Source organism: Canis lupus, chromosome 9 (assembly GCF_048164855.1).
Source record: "Canis lupus baileyi chromosome 9, mCanLup2.hap1, whole genome shotgun sequence".
Classification (NCBI taxonomy): domain Eukaryota; kingdom Metazoa; phylum Chordata; class Mammalia; order Carnivora; family Canidae; genus Canis; species Canis lupus.
The window spans coordinates 44917578-44942808 of NC_132846.1; the positions used below are offsets into that span (position 1 = coordinate 44917578).

Here is a 25231-nt window from a genome sequence, read left to right on the forward strand (position 1 = left end):
GGCTGGCTTCTTCCACTGGATTAGTTCTAAAGAGCATACTTTCATTTTATTATTAGCAACATGACTTTTGCATTTTAGAAGAGGAAGGGTCCTTAAAATCTCATTTGATGGAAAAGGAACCCAATATTTTTCGTTCCTCAGCCTTGTGTTCAGGGTCTTCCCTGTTCTGGTGCCAGCCTGATTTTCTAAATGTCCACCTGTGTACCTGTGTCCTGTTAAACATGGAATCCTTTGCTGCTTTCCATCACATACCACTTCTTGTTTCTCTACCTTTGCTAGTGCTCTCATCTCCCCCTCAGATGTTCTTCGCACTCTCCTTTATCCCATGGTCACAGTCCTGCTTCCCCCAAAGGTCAGGGTTCTGATACCATTTTTCTGTCCTTTTTGATCTTTTCCTCACTGGATTAGTTCTTCCTCAGAACTTTTGTTGTAGGCCATGTTGAATTCTAACGTGTGTCCATTATGGTTACTTACTAGACAGTAAGCTCCCAGAGAATAGGGCATATATCTTTTTAATCTTCCCACCTTCCTTCTCCCTTTGCCTGCCACAGTGCTTTGGGACTTAGTAAAAACTTGTAGAAAAAAATGATCGGATAAATGTGATCCTTATATGAACTCTAGGAGATAAGAGGAGTAAGTATTACTATAACCTAGTTGGAGCTCTGTTTTCAAAGGGTCTAAAGTCTTCAGGGGCAGAACCATATATTATTTACTCTTGAATTTCTAGCACCAACCTGGCACATTGGTAGGTAGTTGTTTAATAGATATTTGTTAAATTAATGAAGTTATTCCTACTAGGAAAGTGAAACCCAGGGAGATTAAGAATCAACACTTGTTGATTTTTCTGTGCGAAAGCTACTTTTTTAAATCTTCTTCTTCTTCGTCTTTTTTTTTTTTTTAAGATTTTATTCATTTATTTGAGAGAGAAATAGAGACAGAGAGCATAAGCAGAAGGGAGGGACCGTGGGAGATTAGTGAAGTCTGGGCCCAGACCAGGTCAGAGTCAGGGGTGGAATCTCAACTGTGCTTTTATTAACTGAGGCCTGCACTCCTGTCACCTCCCTGGCCTCTCTTGGTCTTTGGACCCTTGGCTCTGCCAAACCATTTTTGACTGACCAATACAAGATTCCTAGTCAGAAGATACTGCTTGTTGCATCCTCACCCATTCTATGTGTCAGTGGATGACTGTCCAGATGTCACACAGGTGAACAGAAAATACCCTTTAACTTTTTGTCTTCCAAAAAACAGGATTAGTAACTTTCACCCAGGGGCGCCTGAGTGACTCAGTCAGAGTGTCTGCCTTCAGCTCAGGTCATGATCCCAGGGTCCTGGGAAGAGCCCTGTGTCAGGCTCCCTGCTCATTGGGAAGTCTTCTCCCTCTCCTACTGGGTTTTAGTGGATTCCTATTGTTTTTAAAGCTTCTTTAAAAAGGGCATGATTACAGCCTCAGAGAAAAGCAACTGGGGAAGATTCACCTCCTGTGCCTGGGAGGAAAGGAGTACCCTGTGGCAGGCAGCCTCTCCATTGACCTCAGTGGCCCCATTTGGTCCAGAACTTTAGAAAGACCCAAATGTTGAAAAGTAGGGGGCGGGAACCTTGGGAGAGTTCCACTTCTCATTATCCTTGATCAGCTGATGGTAGCACAGGGTGGTAAGTTCCCTTTCTAGAAGGTACAAAGGAAATCAAGAAGGCTTGACAAGCTGCTTTTCCTATGGTGGCCATGTGAGACAAAGTGGCTTAACATCAAGTGTTTCAAGAAGAGAATCCCATCCGCACAAGACAGAGGAGGAAAAATATCCAGATCAGTAGACTTTGTAACTGCAGATTACCTATGCCCAGGTCACCGTGTTCCTTATACCTGTTGGTTCTGAGGTTGTAAGAACTTCATTCCCCCTGCTCCCCCTAAAAAAGAAAAACAAAACTTTTTTCTTTTATATTTTCTGTCCCTGCCTCATGGTAGAGTCAGGCCCAACTTGAGCCCCCACAGAATGTATAGTGCTCACTTCATGGCATGCCTTTGTTAACCTTAAAAGTAAAAGTCTCTTATTTTACTAGCAAAAAATGGGTTTATTCAAGAATAACAGAGAATTGGGATCCCTGGGTGGCTCAGCAGTTTGGTGCCTGCCTTTGGCCCAGGGTGCGATCCTGGAATCCCGGGATCGAGTCCTGCATCGGGCTCCTGGCATGGAGCCTGCTTCTCCCTCTGCCTGTGTCTCTGCGCCCCCCCCCCCCATGAATAAACAAATAAATCTTAAAAAAAAAAAAAAGAATAACAGAGAATTGCAATTCGGAACTTGCAAACTATGGCAAAACTATAGACAAGTCCAACAAACAAAAGAGAGGAACTTTATTTTATGGAGAAGGAGGAAATTGGGAGGGGTTGTTTTGAATAAAGTCCATCGGAAAAAGCAAGAGTTCAGGGTGATGACAATTTCTCATTGGCTGAGTTGCAGGGAATCAGTTTCTTGTAAGAGATGCAATATGCATATTTCCCTGTTGGGGCCTGTAATTGATGATTCTTGCTATTGAGATGTCCTGTTAGAGGTCTGTGATTGATAATTTTTCTGGTAGTAGACATTGAAGGGTATGGCTATCCTTTCTTCCATCCTCCCCTTCTAGCATCCCGAGTCTACTTTAGTGAGATTTCCCTTAATTAATTTTCAGTCCTTAGATTCACAGTCTGTTGGTTATACCTTCTGTGTCACAAGGATACCAATCACGTCTTTCTTCAGAAAGACCATTCAGATCTTTACCCCTCAATTATGGGTGAGTGTTTTTCAAGGAACTATGGTGTTTTATTGGTGGATTCAGGCCATCACCTCAGCTGCTCTCTGCCACCATCTATAGCTAGAGTTTATACCAATTATTTTTCATTCTTTGCAGTTGAGTAGGGACCCCGTGAGTAGCAGTGTCCTGTTGAGCACCTGGGAGAAGCAGAACAGCTGCCTGACTCACTGTTTGAGGGCACTTAGCAGAGATGCCCCAGTGACCGCGTGTGTTCTAGGAGCTGGCGGAAAGTCAGCCTACTGTCTAATTCTTCTCCCCGTTCTACATTTAGTGACAACCTTCCTTTCACACATCCCTCTAGGAAGATTTGCATTCTTAGCCGAAAATGCCCCCATACCTTCTTCTCTTGCAGCTTTGGTATCTGTAGTCCCTAATAGCCTGTTTGTTGCACTCAGACTAGTAAAGGAAAAGGTCTATCTTGCCTCCCCCGCCTCCCCCCACACCTCCTGAAAAAATGTAGGCCCACTTGAGATATGAGCTGAGTCCTCTGGGCACAGGTAAACTCGCCTGTCCACATTCTTCTCCCGACAGGAATTACTGCAACTTTTGTCAGACATACCCCACCCCCATGTTATAACTTTGTAGATCGTGGAGTAAATTTTTCTGCTTGCACCTGTAATCAAGGAGCTTCTGTATAAGAAGGAGAAGGGCAAACCAGAGTTTGAATCCATACTCTTAATGTTTAGTAGCCAGGTAACATCAGACCATTACTAAATTTTTTAAAGCTTCAGTTTCTTCATCTGAGCAAACCAAGCATTCGACCACCTTCCGGGTAGGGCAGGAGAAGTCAATAGATGGTAGCTTTAAAGTGCCCAGGGTAGTGCCTGGTAATACATGTTAATTCTCTTTCTCTTTTCTACTCCTACTCTGTTGGACAACAGAAATCATTAGATTTGTCTTAAATTTAAATTTGTGTTTCTTGAAGGCCTCCTGTGTGTACTTGGCACTGGCCTTGGCACTAGGAGTTCCAGTAGAGTTGGAAATGGAACCACAGCTCTGATCTTTGTGCCTGAGTCCAACCCTGCTTCAAACTCCAAGCCAGACTGCTAATTATCTCCTGTTTATCATTTATCCTTCTGGAATTGGACGGTGCCTTAGGCAGCAGACTGAAGCCTCTCTCCAGAGGACTAGCCTGCATCCTCTTGGAGGAGGGAATTCTGAGAGGGGAAAGCAAACACGCGTGCAGCTTAGTTAGATGATAGGGTGAAGGAGATGAGACCAGGAAGTAGCAGTTGCTGAAAAAAAGAAAAACAAACATCCTCTGCTTTCCCTTAACCCTTTCACTACCATTATCAAGGGGGTACATGGTAACATTTGTTCATGCACATAGAGTGGTCATGTGTTGTCCCACTGTCATCCCTCTGTCATATGGGATGTGCTCTGTAGGTCACTGCACTGGGTGATGCCTGGCCTGGAGGGAGTAGGTTGAAAGCCAGTGGTCCTCCTGGCTGCCCTTCTTTTAGCAGTTATTATAGTAGGAGAGGGAGTGGTGGGGGCGCAGCCAGAGCTGGCCAGCTGTTCCCCTGGGTCCCTGAGCTGCAAGAACAGGAGGTGAAAGGGTAACAGGCCATATGGAGGCCATTTGTCAGTCAAGAGAGCAGCCCAGGCTGTACTGCTGGGAAAGAAAATGGGAAAAGGGGCTGGTGTTACTGAGCTGGAGCAAGGGGAAAGCAAAGAAAGACCCCTGCCAAAGTGCCCATCCTGCTCTATTTGCTGTGTGTCCTGTCTCCAGACAGTCCTACAACAACCTTTTCTCTTATCTTTGCCAAAGCCTTTGCCCTACCGCATTCCAAAAACAAGAGGTAAGGGTCTAGTTTGCTATGTGAAAATGAATGTAAAGTTCATTAGTGCCTCATATGTTCCAGGCCTCATTCAAGTATCTTTTAGGTAAGCAGTTTTAACCTTCCTCTAAAACACTACTTGTGGGTGGGAATCACTGTCAAGAAGTAAGACTCAAAATGATTCAAGCAGTTGACAAGGTTATAGATTGGACCCCTGGGTCAAACCTAGATTCATCTGGCTGACATCCAAGACCATGCTCTGACCCACCCTGGCCCTAATCTTATTAGGTCAGGAGTATATATTTATGGTATATACCAAATTTAGAGAACATGAGATATATCATGCATAGGGATTCTCTTTGCTGTTATCTGTTCTTGCTCATGTCAAATCAGAAACCACATGGCCCTTTGCAGTTAAAAACATGACAGTGCCTTGAAATGTGGGCAGAATTTTGCAAGTCAATGCAGTTTTCTACTAAGCATCTACTGTCTGCCAGATTCTATGCCAAGATCTGGGGAAACAGAAATGAGCAGAATACGTACCCTGTGGCTTAGGTGGGTGGGTGGGGTTAGTGGAGAGGTGGGGAAAGGACTGACCTGTGAGAAAGTAATTGTTGTAGAGCCAACACTATGATGATAGTTTATTATAGAGAAGAATGAAGATGTTATGGGAACACCGAGGAGGAATACTAAAGCTGCTGTTTATCGAACACTTTAGTGTGTGACAGAGCCAGCAGGTGCTTTACCTGTGTATCTGTGATTAACCTGCGCAGCCTCTCTGTAGGTAGATACCTGTACTTTAGTATCCCTATTTTACAAGCAAGGGGACTGAGGAATCAGAAAGATACGCCCAAGCCCACACAGTGGGTTACTGTCAGCAGTATGATTCCATTGCTCTCATTCTAGGCCCTTGCTGGTAAGTGCTACCCTGTGCTGCATTGTTCTCCCTGACAGTGCTCTTTGGACTGGTTTCCTGGAGTGGGTGACCTTGAAACTGAATCTCGAAGGATGGGTGGGGTTCCAGCTGACCCTTGTGCTTTCAGGTCAGAGTTTCTGGCACAGGAGAGAAACAGCACTTCTTCTTTCAGAACGACTGAGGACTTTGCTGGCTGCTTCCAGGTTCTAGGAGTGTCTTGTCTGCAGCAGGGTGCAGTAAAGATGCCCCTCCTCATTGGCTCTGAAGCCATGGCTGGCATTTCCCCTTTCCTGTGAGAGGGAAGGAAGGAGGGAGGGAGGGAGGGAGGGAGTTCAAGACAAGACTGACAGGCTCTGAAGCCAGTCTTGGTGCAGGGCTTCCCCTAAGCCTCTTTCAGGGAAAATGGAGGTGGGGATCTGGGAGGAGGAGTAGGAGCAGCCTAAGCCATGGGTGGGTTCCCCATCCTCTCCCCTGCCCCAGTGCCAGGGCCACACCCTGGGAAAGGCCTGAGCTGTGGCAGTCTGGCCCTCCCCCAGCGCATGGGAAGTTCTCATGAGAAAAGGGATCCTGGCTGGACAATGGCTTCCTGTCTGACTGCTGGGAAGGTTTGTCTTAGAGGAGAGGAAGGTTGTAAATGGCATGAGAAATTGTCTCTTCCCTCTCAGTGCCCCCTGTTTTAGACTTTTAACAATTTGAGTGGGGTGTCAGGAAGGCAGAAAGCCAGGGAGAGCCGTGGACAGAAGCAACCCTTGGGTATTGCTTGAGTAAGTGAACAACTCCAGCCTGTCTCCCTGTTCCCACTACACACCCGAGGCAGGAATCCACCCAGAAGGATGTGGGAGTTTCTGCACAGACAGGATGCTTCTCAAGCCTCTCGTACCTTGTGCTCAATTTAAAACCACCGTGGCTATAGGACTTTGATGAAGGAACCTTGATGGTGAAGCCAGCCATTCAACCAACTTCAGATAGATTTGCAGATGTCAGAAGAGACCTCAGAGGTCATCTGGTTCAGTCCCATCGTGTACTGAAACTGAGGCTCACAGGCAGTACCCAGACTGTCTTTGTCACTGGGCTCCTTCTCTAAGATGTGGGTATGGGAGGAGAAGGGGCTCAAAGACCCTCTGTTACTGCCCAGGGCCATGGAGGGGCATGTCACCCTTTCTGGTTTCAGATCCCAATTCTGCCCCTTTCCTGCTCTGTGTCCTTGAGCAAGTTTCTTCACTTCTCTTACTCAATTTGCCCATCTGTATAATGTTGTAATAATATGTTTCTTACAGGGTCTTTGTGAAACTTAAATGAGTTACACATGTAAAGTACTTGGACTAGTGCTTGGCATTTAGTAGATGGTCAATAAATGTTAGTACTGAGATTTTTTTTTTTTTTTTTTAGTACTGAGATTTTTTTAAAGGCAGCCTCAAAAGAAACCTTTTTGACTATAGTCATATGTGATCATTACTCCCTAGCTTTGCCTCTTTAAATTTATCCGGTGTGTCCTCTCTGAACTTTCTCGGTAGGTTCTCGGTAGCTACTCCGTAGGTAGCTAGCCTTTTCACACTATAGTATGACTTTTCCTTTCCCATACAGAGTAGCTAGATGTTCCAAAAGCTCCAGGCCTACTGTATTGGGGGATGAGCCACAAAATGGAGCCTACTGTCTTCCTCAGCAGGCCCAGGTCAACTAGTGGTCAGGTTTACAGACTAGGAGTCAGAGTGCCTATTAAATCCAGCATCGTCACTTACAATTGTGATTTGTGGCAAATAACTCAGCTGAGCTTCATTGTTCTTAGGAGAAAATATAGTACCTGCTGCTGGTAAGGGAGCTCACAAGAGTATGTGGTACATGTAATATGCTATCTATTTGCTGTAATTATTACTTCCCTTGTTTTTATGTCAGAACAAACAAAAACCAAACCCAAACACCAAATGTGCATTTGAACACCCTTTTTGTCTGTTTTTACCTTGGTTTTTCTCGATCTGCTCCTAACGATTGAGCGCTAGAAGAAATTGGACCTTCACATAGCAAGAAGGGATTTTGAGAAAAAGCACATAAACGATGCCTTTTAAAACAACCTTAGGGCCCCTCAGGCCCAGTGTTACCTTATTCCACATGCTGCTTCACCTCTTATCTCTTGCCCTGTGGTGTGGCTCTGAACCCTCTCCACTGCTTTCAGATCCCCAGACTCCTCTGACCCTGAGACACAGACTCTTTTCTACGATCTGTGCTGTCCAATATGCTGGCTCCAAGCCCCAGGTGGCTACTGAGAATTTCAACTGTTGTTGGTCTGACTTGAGATAGGCTGTAAGTGTAGACTTACTAATGAAAAAAGTATTCAATATCTCGATAGATTTGTGTATTGATTACATGTTTGAGATGCAATCAATAATGTATTTTGCATATAGACTAGGTTAAATAAAACAGATTATTATTAAAATTTCATGTGTTTCCTTTTACTTTTTTGATGTGGCTCCTTGAAAATTTAGGACTACCTATGCGGCTACAGTGTATTACTGTTGGAGAATGCTGGGCTAGATATGTGATGTCCATCCATTCCTTCCTCCCCTCATTTTGTTGATCCTGGTTCTCTTCTTTGTCCTGAGGTCTCCCTTTTCTCCAGTTTCCACCAGTGCTCAGATGACTAAGAGGTCTCTGACAAGGATCTCCCAGGCTAATGGAAAAGCTAACCTTTTAACACTTCCTCTTTTGATTAATTTTTTTTTTTTTTTTTTTTTTTACATTAGAGTTGGCTGTGTGTATGTATGTGTCCTCTCTATAAACTGTAAGTTTTTTGAGGGCATGGTCCCATCACATTTACATTTATGGCCCCCTCTTAGGGTGGCTTGTGGGGGGAAGAGGCCAGCTCTAATCCCTGATGGAATTACAACCAAGTAGGGTCATTTACAGTACTGCTTCCAGTAGTGTCCCTGATGATGACAGCTGCCTTGTTTATATACTGGGTTGGAGGGGGGGTGCTTTTTCTCCTCCCCTGAATTCCCAGGATAACTTTTCTCTGGCCATCCTTTCTTTGGATGATTAGGCGCCTACTTCTCTGTGCTCAGTTGTGTTCTAAATGGTACTCTGATTTTAGCCTAAAGCATTGTTTCAGACCTGTGAGTGAACACGGACAGTTTCTTACAACCTCAGTCCCAGTGCTTGGGAGTATATGGTGTTTTTTTTGATAACTGACGTCAGCCAGAAACCTCTTCTGTGGAGTTTTCTTTTTAAATGCACCAGGTAGGGGTGCCTGGGTGGCTCAATGGTTGAATGTCTGACTTTGGCTCAGGTCCTGACCCGGGGGACCTGGGATTGAGTCTCACATGGGGCTCCCTGTAGGGAGCATGTTTCTCCCTCTGCCTATGTCTCTGCCTCTCTCCTGTGTCTCTCATGAATAAATAAATAACATCTTTTAAAAAAAATGCACCAGGTGTTTAAATGTCTCTTAGCCCTCCTCAAGGTGACATTCGTACTCCTGACTCCCCACACCTCGTTTTTGCAGGGGCTCAAGTGCTTGTTCAGTTTATTAAACCCAAACAATTTAATCCTGGGCTCCCTCCTGGAGCTCGCTTTAATTTGCTTGTTACAGAATCTTACAAAGTTGTTTATTGCCTCTTCCTCCTAAAAGGCTGGTCCCCAAAACAACAAAAGCAAAACCCATTTAGAGGGGCTGATCCGGGATCCCTGGGTGGTGCAGCGGTTTAGAGCCTGCCTTTGGCCCAGGGCGCGATCCTGGAGACCCGGGATCGAATCCCACGTCGGGCTCCCGGTGCATGGAGCCTGCTTCTCTCTCTGCCTATGTCTCCGCCTCTCTCTCTCTCTCAATGTGTGACTATCATAAATAAATAAAAATTTAAAAAAAAAAATAGAGGGGCTGATCCAGGGTTCTTGTTTTCTGCTGAGAGTTTTAGGCTGCAATGAGTTGGAGGTGGAAGGATCAGCCAGCTTATGTAGTGTCTACTCTGTCTGCTCCCCTCCAGCCGATTGGATGGCCTTTCTCTGAATGGCTGCTGTGTGCCCGGCACTCTGCGGCCCCTAAAGAATTACATTGCTGCTTCCTGTGCTCACTGGAGGCCTAAGTGGCTGCAGAAGATAATGGAAAGCAGAGAAGGAAGCTAAGGAGAATTAATTGATTTTTTTCCTGTAAAATTTCTATCTTCTTCTGGCTTTCTCCTTCTCTTTTTAAAATTCTGCAGCTTTGCCAAATCAGATGAGTTCATTGTCTTCTTGAGGTTGAGAACAGAGCTTCAAACTTCCTCTGTGGACCTAGGGTTGTCAGAGAAAATGAGTCTGATGCACAGATTAAGTCAGCCTCTTGCCCAGAAGGATGACTTCCAGAAGCCCCCGGGTGATTATTTGCTCTTCCTGATGTTCTTCCCTTTCTTGTTAACCCAGGCATCACTGAGAGGGTCCTCTCGAACACCTGCTCTTTGCCATGATTCTCCCACTGCTGCTTGACTAGGCAAGAGAGCCATATTTTTTCTTGTGTTCTTGGTGTCTTAAAATGACCTTGCCTCTAACCCCACCCCCCTTTTTGTTTTTACTTCTACAGCCTCCTTACTCCCTTGGACCTGGGGCAACCTTTTTGCGATGAGCCCAATGCATTTTAGCTCATTTCCTTTGTCTGACCTTCATAGGGAACATAAAATAACCTGTGTGCACTTATCTTAATATATTAGGGTTGCTGTCCTATTGACATACTTGAAGCCTCTCTCCAACTCTGTCCATCTTTGATCAGATTCAGCTCCTCTTGTAATTCTGCCCTACTCAAGACCCCTCAGAAGCTCCCCTTGTCCTTTGAACATAGTACTAACACCTCCTGTTGAAGTCAAGGCCCTCTGCAAGATAGTTTCATTGCTTGTCATTTTTTTTATCCCTTCTGAATTTTCCTTCTTGTATTATGCAACCCAGCTACCTGGGGCTGCTTGATGCTTTCTAGACTTCACCTACCCTTTCCTACCTCTTTGCATTTGCTTAAACCTTCTTCTGTTAGGTAAAGCCCCACTTGAAATGCTGCCTCCTCCATAAATGAACCTTGCCGAGTCCTACACAAGATGTGGTCTCTTCTGCTGTGTGCTGTTTTGTGGTACTAATTACTTACTTTGAGGTGTATTATAATGTCTGTGTGGAGTATCTTTGGAAGAATATGGAAGAAATGGGTGCAGTGCCTTTGAAGAGAGGAACTGAGTGACTTGGGGACAGAGGAGGGCTTACTTTCCACCATACCCCCTTCTTTTTGAATTTTATGTCATGTGTATGTATTTCCTATGATTTTTTTATCAGTAAAGCATTATTTACATAACAAAGGCCCACTCTAGAAAACAGTGGGGAGTATGTTTATAATCTCAGAGAAAGGAAAATGTCCTTAAGACACAAAACCCAGAAGCCATAAAGAAAACAACTTTTAAAATATAGGTGTGTACTTATTTGTCATGTCGATATTTGGCTCTAAGTACCTGAAGTGCTTACATTTTTTATCCTTTTGCAGAGCATAGTAGTACAATGACCTCTACACAGTAATCAATAAATATGAGTTGAATTGAAATGAAATTGAATTGCAAGTCACTTCTTGTAGACCTCATTCTTCTTCACTGATCAAATGAATGCTAGGTGATCTCCAGGGTTCCTCTCTGAGATTCTGTACAGTTGGACTGGAATACCAGCAAAGCAGGAGTGGCTTTAAAATCAGCAGCTCTTCCACCAAGTCCGTCTTTCCAAGCACACTGGACATGTGAGTGGGTCCTGCCTGCTTTCAGGAGCTGCCCTGGAGTGCTCAGTGTTAATTACGCCTCGGAAATGACCCGATTAGACACAGTCTTAGAGGAGCTGGGGGATCTGTGGCAGGCTTGTTGCCCTAAACAAAAGAGAGAAAGTGTAAAGAGTAAAGCCTTTTGCAAAAAAGGTTTCTTTTGAAATCCAGCTGGCCAGCTCTTTGAACTAGTTGGCCAAAGTTGCAGGCGGCACCAGAAGGAGTGTGGTGGGTGGGTCACCCATTCAAGACTCTGGGTGAGGTGGGTGGTGTGGGAAGAATCTGGAGAAGGCGGGTCTCTAGAAGGGGAATGGAGGGCTTATTTGGGCTTATCTGTTAGTTTCAGAGAAGCTGCCCAGACATCTCCTGTAGGTCCCTGTGGCACCCACCCAGCGTTGTCTTCTAGTAAATCTGCAGATAAGTCTTTTCTCCTCACCTCAGTGATAAGCAGCTTTTAGGCAAGGAGCTGTCATCTCTTTTTCAACATGACCCCCACTCCTTCCCCCCCCTGCCTGGCTGGCAGGCATCTTGCTTACTAGCAGTCTGTAGGTTGAAGGAAAGTAGTATTTGGTGAGAGACTGTAAGGGCATCTGTGTGCAAAGGAGTGGTGGTGGGCGGTCCTGTGAATGGGAGAGGGCACAGCCAGACTTGAGGTCTGTTAGAGGAAGTGAAAAAAAAAAAACAAAACAGCAGTATTTATTTTCATACTGATGTTCTTGTGACAGGATAGGGGCAGGGCATTTGTCAGCAAAATCAAATGCCCCTTGGAAACTTTTATTTTCTTGTATTAGTATGGCTTTTGGAAAATTGAAGTTCATGGTACCTGGCGATCCTACCAGTGTGTCTTCTCCCCCAGCCCAGCCTTCCATATAGCACTTCCTTTAGTGCTCCCACTGTGTCCCCCAATTATGGCTAGGCACACCCCACAATCCATTGCCTGACTTTAATTCTGCAACACCTGTCCAGGATTGGAGGGGCAGGCCATGGCGTCAGAGATCACCCTTCTCCTCGGACTGTGTAGACTGTCCCACTCCCCTGATTTATTACTACAACTTACCTATACCAGGGTTCCCACCACAGTTGGGCTCCATTGCTGTCTCCCTCACTGACCTCTTCGAAAGGGAGGTAACCTTAACCCACACACTTCTTACAGGCCCACTCAGCTCATGGGGTGAAAGCAGTATCTGCTGGTGGGAGAGAGCACAGATTTTAGAATCACAAGACTCCGCCAGGATGTCTGCCCTTCACACTGCCTTATGCTAGGCTACAAGTCATTTAACTTCTGTGGGCCAGTGTCCTCGTCGACAAAGGGGAGTGATGATAACTATTTCTTGGAGCTGTCAGCTTTTAAAGGTAAATAGTCCTACCTGAACAAAAAATGTGGGCTTTACTATGAAACTAAGACAAGTGCTGGCAATGACTACTCCAGGAGGTGAAGGCTTGAGAGGGGGCCTAGGAATCCATCAGAAATCCCCTCTCAGGCCATGAAGGCAGGTTTTAGTCACACAATGGAGTCCTTGCTAATATTGATATTGGAAACAGGGCTAATGTGTCCCCTGCCTAGGTTGGCAGTATTTTACCACCTTTCACTCAGATTTGTTGTGTGTCTCAGTAGGTTTTATCAAAAATGTATTATGTGCTAGATCTCTGTGAGTTCACAACTTTGTCAGAGTCTGTCCCTCCCTTATGGATGTAGTCCTCTCAAGGCATGTGCGGAGGGATGGGGCAACTTTGTGAACAGCCAGACTTTTCCGGTCACCCGCGTGCTTCCCTTTGTCATTGGCCACCTGAATTTCCAGTTTGTTCAACAGCCTTTCCAAGGGAGCACTTGGTTCCTCTAGTGTTTCCTATTGAGGCCTGCAGAACTCTCCTACTCAGCGTCCTCGACAGGATTCCCACTGGAAAACCCCACTGCTGCAGCACCGTGCACCCTCTCTGTCTTTGCAGTGTGCTCCCTGCCCCCGGAGCCAGAGAATGGTGGCTACATCTGCCACCCCCGGCCTTGCAGAGATCCCCTGAATGCGGGCAGCGTCATCGAGTATCTGTGTGCCGAGGGCTACGTGCTGAAGGGCGATTACAAGTACCTGACCTGTAAGAATGGGGAATGGAAGCCAGCCATGGAGGTCAGCTGCCGTCTCAACGAGGGTCAGTCTGGCAGATGAGAAAGGGGGGTTGCCGGGGTTCTGCTTCCTTTACACTGATGGGCAGTGGTCCACTTCCTCCACAGCACCTGTGCCATGGGGCATTATAGGTCCTTTAATGCCCTGCGGCCTCCCTCCCTTTGGGATTTCATGTCTTTGTGAAAGACATCTGGGGTTGATGGTGCGTGTCCCATTGCATTTCAACTGAGCCACCAAGGGGCTCAGTAGCTTTACTGAGGCATCTGTTCTGCTGTGTAAAGTCCCTTTGATGCTCAGCATCTCCTGTTTGCCCAGCCCAGTACTGGTGACCTTTGACCGTGTTCTGCTAACACCTTCTGGAGTGTCTCTTTTATATTATTTTTCTTTGAATGGAAATGGACTTTTGTTATAGAGCTACAGTCCAGCTGGACAGAAGACCTTCCCCCTCCTGCCTCCTCCTGTCATGCATGACAGGAAAATCCAACTGCCTGCAGGAAAGTGTGTGTCATACAGCCATCTTTGTGCTTCACACTTGGGCCCTAAGACCATGACACCACAGGGAGGGGTGAGGACCAGCCTGAGATTTACAACTAAAGTTACAGGATCTTAGAACAGGGGTTTATCACAGCTGAGTTCTTACCAGTTTTCCTGCCACATGGGTGAAAACATGGGCGGGACCTGGGATGGTGGAACACTGTGTCCATGGAGATGGTTGATGTCCACCAACCTGCTACTGAGGACAGGATCAGAAGTGGCTTGTAAAGGTCAGATCTCTAGGGGTGTGTGAGCTTAGGTGTGAGATGGTCCTTAGAGGTCTGAAGTGAATTTTAGATTTGGGAACAGGATAGGGAATTGGCCCTTTTCCTTGTGCATAAAAGAAAGCTGCTTCCCACTCAGACCCCTAAAATGGTTGTGGTCATGGCACTATGCAGGGAACCTCTAACAAGATCGGCTGCAGGGCTCACTTGTCATGGGCCTAGGGATAACACACTGCTGCTGATTGTTTATTTCTGTAGACAAAGATGCCCACACATCCCTCGGGGTCCCCACGCTGTCCATAGTGGCTTCCACCGCCAGCTCCGTGGCACTCATTCTCCTCCTTGTGGTGCTGTTTGTGCTGCTGCAGCCGAAGCTGAAGTCCTTCCATCACAGCAGGTGAGTCCTGAGGCTGGACACGGCAGGTGTGGGGGCGGGGGGGCACTGGCCCCTGACTGCAGATGGGTGATAGTGAGCCTGGCAGCTGCTCCTGCTATGTGTGCCCAGGGGAAGGGGAGGGCCCTCCCATGTGTTCAATTCCTGGCTTTTCCTGCCGCTGTGCTGATGACTGCATGCATTAGCTTAATCCTCACAGGAACACTGCAGATAAGGAGACCGAGGCTCAGAGAAGTTAAGTCAGGGCCATCCCTCTAGATGATGACCACCTGGAGGTTTAAAAGTAAATCTGTCCAACCTCCTAGTCATGTCATGTGCCCTACATCAGTGGTTCTCAAAGTGTGGTTCCAGCAGCTTCAGCATTACCTGGGGACTTGTTAGGAAAGAGAATTGTCAGGCCCCACCCCAGACCAACTAAATGAGAAACTGGGGCTGAGTCCCAGCGACTCAGTTTCATAAGCCCCCCAGGTGATTTCTCATGCAGGCTCATGTTTACAAGCCACTGTCCTGTCCCCCTAATTCCAGTCCTTGTTGGACGTAGAGGCACCTCCCGGAAGTTAAATGCAGATACCAACACCTGGGCCTCTCTTCCCATACATTCTGATTAATTTGGTTTGGAATGGGAGCCTGGCGTTAGGGTTTTGGTTTTAAAAAACTTCCCCAGTGGTTCTCATGCACAGCTAAGATTGACTGCCACTGCATTATACCACATTAGAGACAGAGGGCAGGGGAGGGGGGGGGGGGGGAGTCGGGAGTCTTGTCTGCCTTTGTCCCTTTCCTTTTTCCAGTTGAGTGCATTAACCAGGAATCATCCCAGACTGGATAGATGAGGTGTAGGGGCAGGTGGCAGATGGTAGGGGGCTGGCCCTGAGTGTATCCCTTAGAAGGGATTCCCCTCCAGGGCTGTCCCGGTCTATGTGGTTGCTTGGCTTGCCCTACCAGCTCCTGTTTCCCCGAGCATGGTTTGTGTGCCCTCACAGCCCTTCATCAGTCACTGTCACCATCCACAGGCATGGAGGAACAAACAAAACTGTTAAATAGAATGCTTCCTGGTCTGGAATTGACAAACAAGGCCCAGGCTAAGTTTAATCTTTATGTACTGTGTGTGATTTTTCTGTCTCCTTTTATTTTTTGTTTGGGGTAGAAAATCACAGCTATGTTTCTTAAGGGTTGTTAGACAATTAGTAAATAAAAAATAAAAAAGATCTGGAGGGGAGTGTTTACTTGAAAGAATGGGCTATTTCCACGTAAAGTCAGGCTGATCTCTGTCATTTCATCCACATTAGGGAGTGTTTTCCGTCTGTGTTATCCGGTGTGCTAAAAGTAATGGGCTGTTTTTTCCTGACTTGAGTGGAAGAACAATTTGGTTTTTAATACGGACTCTGTTTAAATTTTACTTTTTAAATTTATTTTATTATTTTTAAGATTTTACTTATCTATTTATGAGAGAGAGAGAGAGAGAGAGAGAGGCAGAGACACAGGCAGAGGGAGAAGCAGGCTCCATGCAGGGAGCCCGATGCAGGACTTGATCCTGGGACTTCAGGATCAGGCCTGGGCTGAAGGCGGCGCTAAACCACTGAGCCACCGGGGCTGCCCTCTATTTAAATTTTATACTGTGCACATATACTATGTTTTAAACAAACCAAAGTATTTTGAACAACAGAAGTGCCTGCCAGAATGCACACTGGTTTCTTTCTTTCTTTCTTTTTTTTTTTTTTTTTGCACACTGGTTTCTATGCCACCTTGCCATCTGTTCCCTTCCTCCCAGAAACCTCCACGCATTTCTGAGTACCACTGTCATCCTCATAGTGTCCGTGCTCTTCGAATTGGGTGGCACAGATTTTATCTGCAAGGACAGCTGAGGAAACTGAGAACTAATTAACAACAGCCCAGTCCTGACCTTCTGTGTCTCTGACGTGACACACTGAGGAAGACACACACCACAGATGACGCTGTGTTGCAAGCAAACACCGACTTGAGGTCTTCATCCTGAGGAAACAGTTCAGTCCAGATTGTGGGGCATTCTAGGAGACAACCAGCCTGGACTCTACAAAAAATGTCAATGTCATGAGGAAACTCTAGCAGACTGTTGGAGGTGAAAGCAGATGAAAATAGGACTAACTGCAATGCATGATCCATAAGTGGATCCCTGAGAAAAATGGAGAAAACAGCAGCTGAAACAAATATATATGGGGGTAGTTAGGAAAATTCATATTATAGTCTTCTACCATTGTTCCGTTTCAGGGACATAATAATGTTGCAGTTACATAGAAAAGGAGGTTCTTGGGAGGAGGGTCTAAGTAATGTTTTATTTAGCAAAATAACTTACTTTCAAAGTGTTTCAGGAAAAAAAGTGTGCATGTGTATCAAAAAGTGATCCCCAGGGCAGCCCTGGTGGCGCAGCGGTTTGGCGCCGCCCGCAGCCTGGGGTGTGATCCTGGAGACCCGGGATCGAGTCCCACGTCGGGCTCCCTGCATGGAGCCTGCTTCTCCCTCTCTGCCTCTCTCTCTCTCTGTGTCTATGAATAAATAAATAAAATTTAAAAAAAAAAGTGATCCCCAGAAAGGTACTCGCGTGAGTAAATCTCACACGTGAAGTTGAGGTGAGGAAACCAGATACACATACACATATATGCACATACATTCATTATATATCCCATTCATATCAAGATCAAAAAGAAGAAGTCAGTTGTAGTGTTGAGGTGTTCATGTGTAGGCAATAAAGCCATTGAAACAGAAAGCAAAGGAATGATTTGCATGTAAGTTAGGGTAGTGGTTACTTTGGTGTGTGGGAGGAGAAGGTCATAAGGACAGAAACAAGGGTATATGCAGGCGCCAGCAGCATTCTCTGTCTTGACCTCAGTAAGGGTTAATACACCAGTTACTTTTGAGATAAAACAATAAATTGTACATGTTTCTATTTTTGTGCTTGTGTTATAATTTACAAATAATTTTTTAAGTTAAAAAGAAAAGTAACTGAGTCAAAAAAACAAAATTCTTCAGGTTTCAACTCCAGTGTCTCATTTCAAGACCACAGTGCTTCTTCATCCTGTCCTTAAAAAAAAAAAAAAAAAAAAAAAAAACTATTTTATGGAGTTTTAATTCACATACCACAGAGTATACTCACATAAAGTTTTTAGACATTATATTCACAGATAATGCAAGCATTATGCCCTTACTTTCTTCCTACCTGTGCTGAATGATGGCTTCATTTTTAGGTCTGTACATTCCTAGTTTTTGTGCAGGACAAGAAGGCAAGGTGCCCATGTACCCAGAGGGTAAGAACAGAGTCTCAGAAAGTAGGTGGAACTGGATTCATATCCCTGCTTCCTCCCTTACCAGTGATGTGACTGGGCAGGTTGACTTCTCTGAGCCTCATTTGTATTCTTGGTGAATCTGTACCTGACAGGGCTCAGGCGATGGGTTCAGTGGGAAAAAGCACTTAGTGCCTGGCACATTGTAAGCACTCAAAAATGGTTGGTATTGTTGGTGTTATGGTATTTATTTGTATGTATTTTAATTCTTCCTCTGTCTTTTCCTCCTCTGAATGCAGGCGCGACCAGGGGGTATCTGGCGACCAGGTGTCCATCATGGTGGATGGAGTCCAGGTTGCGCTACCGTCATATGAGGAAGCTGTGTATGGCAGTTCCGGTCACTGTGTGCCACCTGCTGACCCCAGGGTACAGATTGTGCTGTCAGAAGGATCTGGGCCCGGTGGAAGGAACGGGCCAAGGGAGCAGCAATTGCAGGACCAGGGGGCCTGTTCCTCTGCAGGTGGAGAGGAGGAGGCCCCAGGCCAGTCTGGACTGTGTGAAGCCTGGGGCTCTCAGGGCTCAGAGACTGTGATGGTGCATCAGGCAACCACCTCTTCCTGGGTGGCCGGCTCAGGGAATAGCCGAGTGGCATACAAAGAAGCCCCAGATTCAGAGAACAGTGACATACAAAGCCTTTTATCCCTCACATCGGAGGACTACACAGATGGTAGGTGGTCTGCACCGATCATGAATTATGAGCTGCTCGGGGACCTTGCTGGGAGTGAGGAGGACTGTGAGCCTTCCTAATAATTGGGTCCTGAGGGGCAAAGGAAAATAATACCTCGTGGATTAGCTTACAAAATAAGGTCTTACCCTCCACTCCCGGTGGGGCCTTGGGCTCTCCTGAATAGGAGACTTTTTTATTTATTACTATTTTTTGAATAGGAGACTTTTGACTGTTGTCTGAATCTTGATAGTTTGGAGTTTGTGGTCAAAGAACTATGTGTGGTCAAAGGGCTGTGCTAAATCAAAAGGAGGACAGCTGGTTGGAGGCAGGAGTGGGGCCTGTTCTTATGTTATAATTCTTATGTTCCTGAAAGGATTGGAGTGACAAGGAGGTATGGGGTCATATTACAGAGAAAACTAGAGCTGGTCTCTCTTCCAGGTATTCAGCACTTTCATTTTAAACAGGAGTATGCCACTCTTGTGCTAGTCAGTTTTCTTGCACTGTCTCAGTTAAACCTCACAGTGATTGTGAGAAGTTGGTATTATTACCATCCATACTTTACAGATGAGGAAACTGAGGCCAGAATGTATGTCACTTGCCCATTGGTAAGTGGCTGAGCTGGGATTTGAAGTTGGATGGATCTGGCTCTGAGCCTGTGTTGATAACCCCACAGTGCCATGCTGCCTCTCGGGTGACTTCCAGTTCTCTGTGGCAAGCCAGCTGTAGAAGGAAATTGCCACTTCCTGACCTGTCTGTCTTTTCTGGACCCTGGAGAATTAAATATTGGGATTGACTCAGTCACTTTAAACAATATCTTTACATGAAACCCCAGCATGGTCCAAGATGCAGGTTAGACCTATGTGTTTCCCTTTGGACAATGAGACTTCTGCCCTTACCAGGCTCCTCCAAAAGCCAGCGAGGAAACAGTATGTACCCTGGGAGCCCTGGGCAAAGTTAATGTCTGAGGCTTAGAGTAAATGAAAGCAAAGAAGTTGGAAATTCTTGAATGCACATCACATTTAGGAGTTTTCCTGAAGTCAACAGCGTGCCTTCTTTTTTCTTGGTAGGATATAGAGCTAGGAAGGGGTCATTACACAGTTGACCCAGGTCTAAAGGTGGAAGCTAGTGACCCTAGGGATAGCCAGCTATACATATTATGTGTCTGCACAAACTGACACATGTCCCAAATGCACTTCTTGACCCTTACCTCTCCTAAGGAGCCTTGATGGTGCCTGCTCTTCTCCCTTCTTCTCCTTGCTCCCTTGCTTTGTTCCATTTATTGAACAAGCATTTTTGAGAACCCATCGTTCCTGGTGCTAGTTAGGTTTCTGTGGTGATGGAAAGTTAATTTGAAACCTGCTGTCTGCCTGCATGGATTGTCAGTCATTTGGGAAGATCAGGCCTGCATTTGAGGAATAATGGAACCCAGAGTTGTAAGGTCCATGTCAGAATGAAGGGCACAGAGATGATACGCAGTTTATCAGGCTCATTGCAGGCTGACTAAGCTGTCTGGGCATGACAGCACTGTAGGAATCAGGACCTTGAGGCGTTGGTATAAGCCAGTGGAGTAAAAGGAGACCAAGACCCAGAGAGGGGGAATGAGTTACTCAGTATCACATAGCTGGTGGGTGGCCTTGAGGAGGTGGGACCTAAGTGGGGCTCAGTAAGCAGCCTCTTAGGGTGAGATTAAGGATAGAAAGAGAAGCAACTAGACCAGCAGACTCAAGGCAGAGAGGAGGTTCAAGGTAGTGGGACCGGAGGGGTTCAAATACTGGACTGAACATTCAGATATATCACACAGGTAGAGGGAGAGATGAGCAAGGAAGGCCTGAAGAAGGGGAAGGGGGTTTATTAGACTCCTTAGAAGGTATGAGTGATGCTTTTTAAATAAATAAATAAATACGAGCAAACGCGAGTGGGGGTGGAGGGAGAGCAACAAAGAGGGAAAGAAGCAGACCCCGTTGAGCACAGAGTGCCACTCGGGGCTCAGTCTCAGGACCCTGAGATCATGACCTGAGCTGAAATCAAGAGTCAGATGCTTAACAGACAGAGCCCACCAGGCGGGAGTGAAGCATTTTGTTTCTTCAGACCAGGGCCTGCATGGGGACCATGAAGTAGGATCACATGTGCTGCCAAGAACCCCAGTTAGGTAACCCCTGTGCTGCTTTCTTTTCTTCTCTTCCTGCAGATATCCCACTGTTGAAAGAAGCATGAGTGCTGCCATGGGCCTCTCCTCTCTGCGACGGTCCTCTCTGCCCTTCTTCCCTCTCCCTGTGGGTTTGAGCACCCTGTACTCCAGCCACCCTACCCAGATACCTGAGCTACCACCTGTGTATCTGTGTATCTCTGGATCTCTGAGGACCTCCAGGTCCACCTTGCTGGAAACTCAAGGAAGAGTCTCATCATCTGCCTGCTGGACAGCTGGAGGAGTTGGCATTTTGCCTAGCCTGGCCTTCCCATCTGTGTCGGGGACATATTTGAATGTGCTGGACTGAACCCTTCCTTTCCTTGAGCCCTCGGGGTCCCCTGCAGCCAGCTCTTTGGCGGCAGACCCCACCAGCCCATGCGGGCCCAAGAGCCGCTGTGTTTACTTGTGCCTTCCCCTCCAACCCATCCAATTTCCCTGTCATGCAGGCTTGTTGCTGTCCTACAAGCCTTTGTGGCTGCACTGCTGCCCTCTGCCACACAGGGGGCTGGGCCTGGGGCACGGGCTGGCTTGTTACCTTTGAGGGCTGGCATTGCTGCCCTTAGCAGGAGCAGATCCAAAGGTGGCTCTCGTTAGGGCAAGAATGTGGGTCCCCGGGCCTTCCCTTGGTTGACACCAGTGGCACATTTCTTTGGCTGAGGTTGGAGGGTGTGGAACATCATGCCAAAGCTATCCCAGCACCCAGCTGTCCATCTCAGAGGGGCTGGCTCCTGCCCTTTTGAGTTTCCAAGAAGCTCTGAAAAGTTCCTGAGGGAGGGAGGGAAGGTGGCTGATAAGGATTGTCTTCCTGAGATGCAAGTTCTCCCTTCTACTTCCAGCATTGGCCTTCTTGGCCTTGGTTTCTTCTGTTTCACTGGAGTGTAAGGGGAAGCAGCCTGCCGCCTCCTAGGCTTGATCCTTGGCAGCCTCCGCTTCCTTGCTGCCCACAGGGGCCTGAGGTGAATCATCGCTGGGATGGGAGAGTTGCTGAGGTGCCACAGAATGCCCTTGTGGCCACTGGCATTTGGGGCAGGTTGCCCCGTTCTGGGTTCGTGGTGACGAAAGGGAGCCTGAGAGGCACAGACCGAATCCCCAGGCAGCTGCAGGCGGCTCCAGTCCCGGTCCTGAGGGTCCTCGTCACCACAGTCATGTGCCTTAGTAACTGTGCCCAGGAAGCGTGCTGCTGCTTGCTGCACCGCTGCTTTTCCTCCTTGTGTTTTCCCCTGCCACCCTTCCACACGTCACAACTGACAGATGACTCCCTGGTCTTCCCCGGCGCCTGGGGGAGGGGCTGACAGTCCTCTACACCCCACCTTGCTGGTCTGCAGCGGGCCAAGGCTTGCCTAGCAGCCTGGCTCTGAGGCCCTGGTGTTGAAGGGGGTGGGGTCCATGCTCCCAGATGCTTTTGCTGACAGGCTTTCGCTGTGCCACCTGTGAATGCTGACCAGCACGGGGGTGCAGAGCTCAGCCAGGCTCCTGCCATCCTCAAAAGACGTGGCATTAAGGAATGCTTATTTCTGTTTTGTTTTTGAAGCCCTGGGGCTGGAAGTCTTGGAGCTGACCCTGCCGGCACTTCTGCTCCTGCCTGAGCCACTCTGCTTGGGGTGGTGAATACAATAAAGAACCCAGTATATTTTCAGTACCTGACCTAACAGGGTAGCTCCAGGCATGGATGGCCGTAAAGATTAGGGAAATGGCCTCCTCTCAGCCTCCTGCGTCACTCTCACACGCACTTTACTACCCGCTCGTTCCCAGTCTCTCCGGCACCACTATATAGTCTTCCTTCGCTCAGGGTAAGGGCAGTGCCTGCTGGGCCTACGAGCACCCCCACATCTCTCTCCTTCCCCACCCAGGAGCCCTTGCATGCTGTGTGTAAAGCCCTAGCCATTGTGGTCCTATATGGAACAGGTTGGTGAAGGTGCTAGAACACACAAGCCTCTGAAGGACCTGCAAAAAACCAGGGGGCCCGTCCTAGGCCTCTGAAGAGGCCGTTTTCAGAGACATATCTGCCAGCAGTTGCTGGTACTGGGCCCACCTGGAGGGTGGGGTCCCCGTGGACCCTAGTCGCCTCATCACGCACAGGCTCTCCTTTACCCACAGGGATGCCCTTGTCTTCCTCCAGAAAAGAAAGCAGGGACAAATGGTAGAGGGATCCAGAGTCTCACTGTTGGGCCTGCAACCTGAATAATGATCTAGGATATATTTTAAAATGGAAGATCTTACCCTTTTTTATATCATTACTCTGGGTTAGCCCCCCTAAGAGATTGCGCTATTTGTTTTGGGTTTATTCAGCCACAGAGGTGACCAGCTTAGCCCTTGAAAAAAAATGAAAAGCCTTTCTTCTGAAGCTTTCTTCCATCTCACCCACCATTAACACCATCCTGGGGATCACAAGCCCAGACTTGCCTACCTGGTAGGAAAGGGAGTCTGGATAAATGGGAACCTAGTGCATACACACCCCCTCACACCCTCTCCCCTTCCCTGCATCACTGGCTTTGCTGAGGCCCCCCTCCCATGTCCCGGAAGCCGCTGGGCCTGTGGTGGGAGGAGTCCAGGCCTCCCATTTACCTTGCACTTCTCTAGAGCAGTTTCTTAGCCAGGTGCTGCTATTTCTAGGGTTTCTGGGATTTGTCCCTTTCAGGGGATTAGGGACTCCACAGCTGCCTCGTGGTGGAACCTGGCTGAGAGGGGCCGTGGCAGGATGTCTGGCAGGAGGCTGCTGAAGGAACCTGGAGCAGGTGGAAAAAACTGCCCAGGGCCTGGCCTTCCAGGGCTCACCTCTAGGGGAGTCCAGCAGAGGGCTTGTGCAGGAGAATGGCCCACACCAAAGGACTACAAGTGTCTTTTTGCACACATGAGCTGACCCAGCGCAGGTTTTATATCTGGTGACTTGCAGTCACGTGCCAGCGACTTTCAAGGGCCAGTATGTGGTGAAAATCATTTAAGATTTCCGTCCCTTTCAATGCCTTAGTTTAGTAAATAGGCTTTCTCTTTTGCCATTTCTGGATTTTGTGTGCTTTGTTCCCGTTTCACTGGTGTGAACTGTGAAATGGACTGAGTCCTAGCCACTTTGCAAATTCTTTTGGCTTTACAAGGCATTTCAATGTGCATTCTACTAACACTCCATTTGCAAACAGAACTTAAGCTAATGTCTTATTCAGGCCTTCCTGCCTTCCTGCTTTCCTTCCTTCTCCCCCTCCCCCTCCTCTCCCCTCTTCCCCCAGCTGTCAAGTTCTGTGGAGAAGCCTGATGGCAAGACAGACAAAGGTAGATTTTTCCTGCTTCTTTAGTGCTGGCACAGGGATCCACAGGCACTTGTCCTCTCCCTTCCCAGTCCTGCCTGAGGTCTCAAACCACCTGCTTGCCACACAACAATGTCTCTTCCATTTGCAGGGAACATCGTCACATAGAAGATGGGATATGCTGCAAACACTTCTACATCCTTGCCTTTCTTTCCTCTTAAAAAGAATAAAGGACCCAGAAGGGAAGAGGTACACAGGCTTTATAGCTTAATTCCAGATGTGCTTGCTGAGGATGGTGACGCTGGGGGCTTCTTTCGGGGGGGCCCTGCTGGGGCCTCTGGCTCTCAGCCGAGGGCCAGTCATTACTGGTGCCCAGGAAGGGTCTGAAAGAGATTTTGCTTGGCAGAAGCATGGGCTGAGTGGTAGAGTTAGTAGCTGATTCCCTGGACAGAGAAAGGCAGCAGGCTCAGCTTTGCTGGGAAGCAGCTCCTCTTAATCTCCAGTTGAAAACCTAGTAGAATTTTGAATGAAAACCCCAAGGTTGAGCCCTCTGTCTGGCAGCAGAGCTAACTGGAGGGCAAGTAGGGGGCCAAGCACTCAGATTGCCAAGCAGGAGGAGAAACGGATGAGGGTTGCAAGGCAGCCCACCACACCCTGCCCTGGCTTCTTATTACACCACTATGGAATCCTTTGCAGAATGGTACTCGTATATAATGGTTTCAAACGACACATGCATCATTGACTCTGTGCAGGATGTCACTCAATCAGTTTGGGTTTGCTTTATTTTATTTTATATATATATTTTTTGGTATCCTGTACATTGCAGTGGGTGTGAAGATAGTATTTTAATATTTGTACAAAGTTTAATTTAATTTTAATTGTTCTATGTATATAACTGCATTTCTAAATAATAATTAAAAAAAGGTTCTTATGAAGGCAGTTGTGAGAAATGTGATCATTCCAGAAAGTTTTTGCAGAAACCACAGATCCAAAAGAGCACATGTGGTAGGAGCTCATGATGGGATACGCACCAATTCTGGGGAGAGGGTACCTAGCAAAAGGAGATGGGACAGGAGGTGTACGGTTCAGGGAAGAGAGACCATGGACCTTGGTTGATATATATTATGTGTCTTTCTAGGCATTCTCAGTGTGCCAGCCACCAGGCTGCGCTGGGACTCAGCAGTGAGCAAGACCGTGGGTTTGCAGCCTGTGTGGAATTTCTGTGCTGGGAAGGCAGATAGTTCCAACAGCGTGTGGTGATGATCAGGGAAGCTACCCTGGGGGACAGTCAGGAAACATTTTAGATGGAATGGCAAGTAAACTGAGA

At 47.2% G+C, this 25231-nt stretch overlaps 1 protein-coding gene across 4 annotated transcripts in view; it reads left to right on the forward strand.

Annotated features, from left to right (window-relative positions):
• Positions 1–24839, forward strand: part of SUSD6 (sushi domain containing 6) — a 97809-nt gene extending 72970 nt beyond the window's left edge. For all 4 annotated transcript variants that reach the window (XM_072839074.1, XM_072839077.1, XM_072839075.1 and 1 more), the window contains 4 exons: positions 13172–13369; positions 14361–14499; positions 18050–18477; positions 20666–24839. In XM_072839074.1, the coding sequence (XP_072695175.1) occupies positions 13172–13369; positions 14361–14499; positions 18050–18477; positions 20666–20691 (791 nt within the window). In that variant the 3' untranslated portion in view covers positions 20692–24839. The remainder of the gene's footprint in view (positions 1–13171; positions 13370–14360; positions 14500–18049; positions 18478–20665) is intronic.
• The last annotated feature ends 392 nt before the right edge of the window (positions 24840–25231 follow it).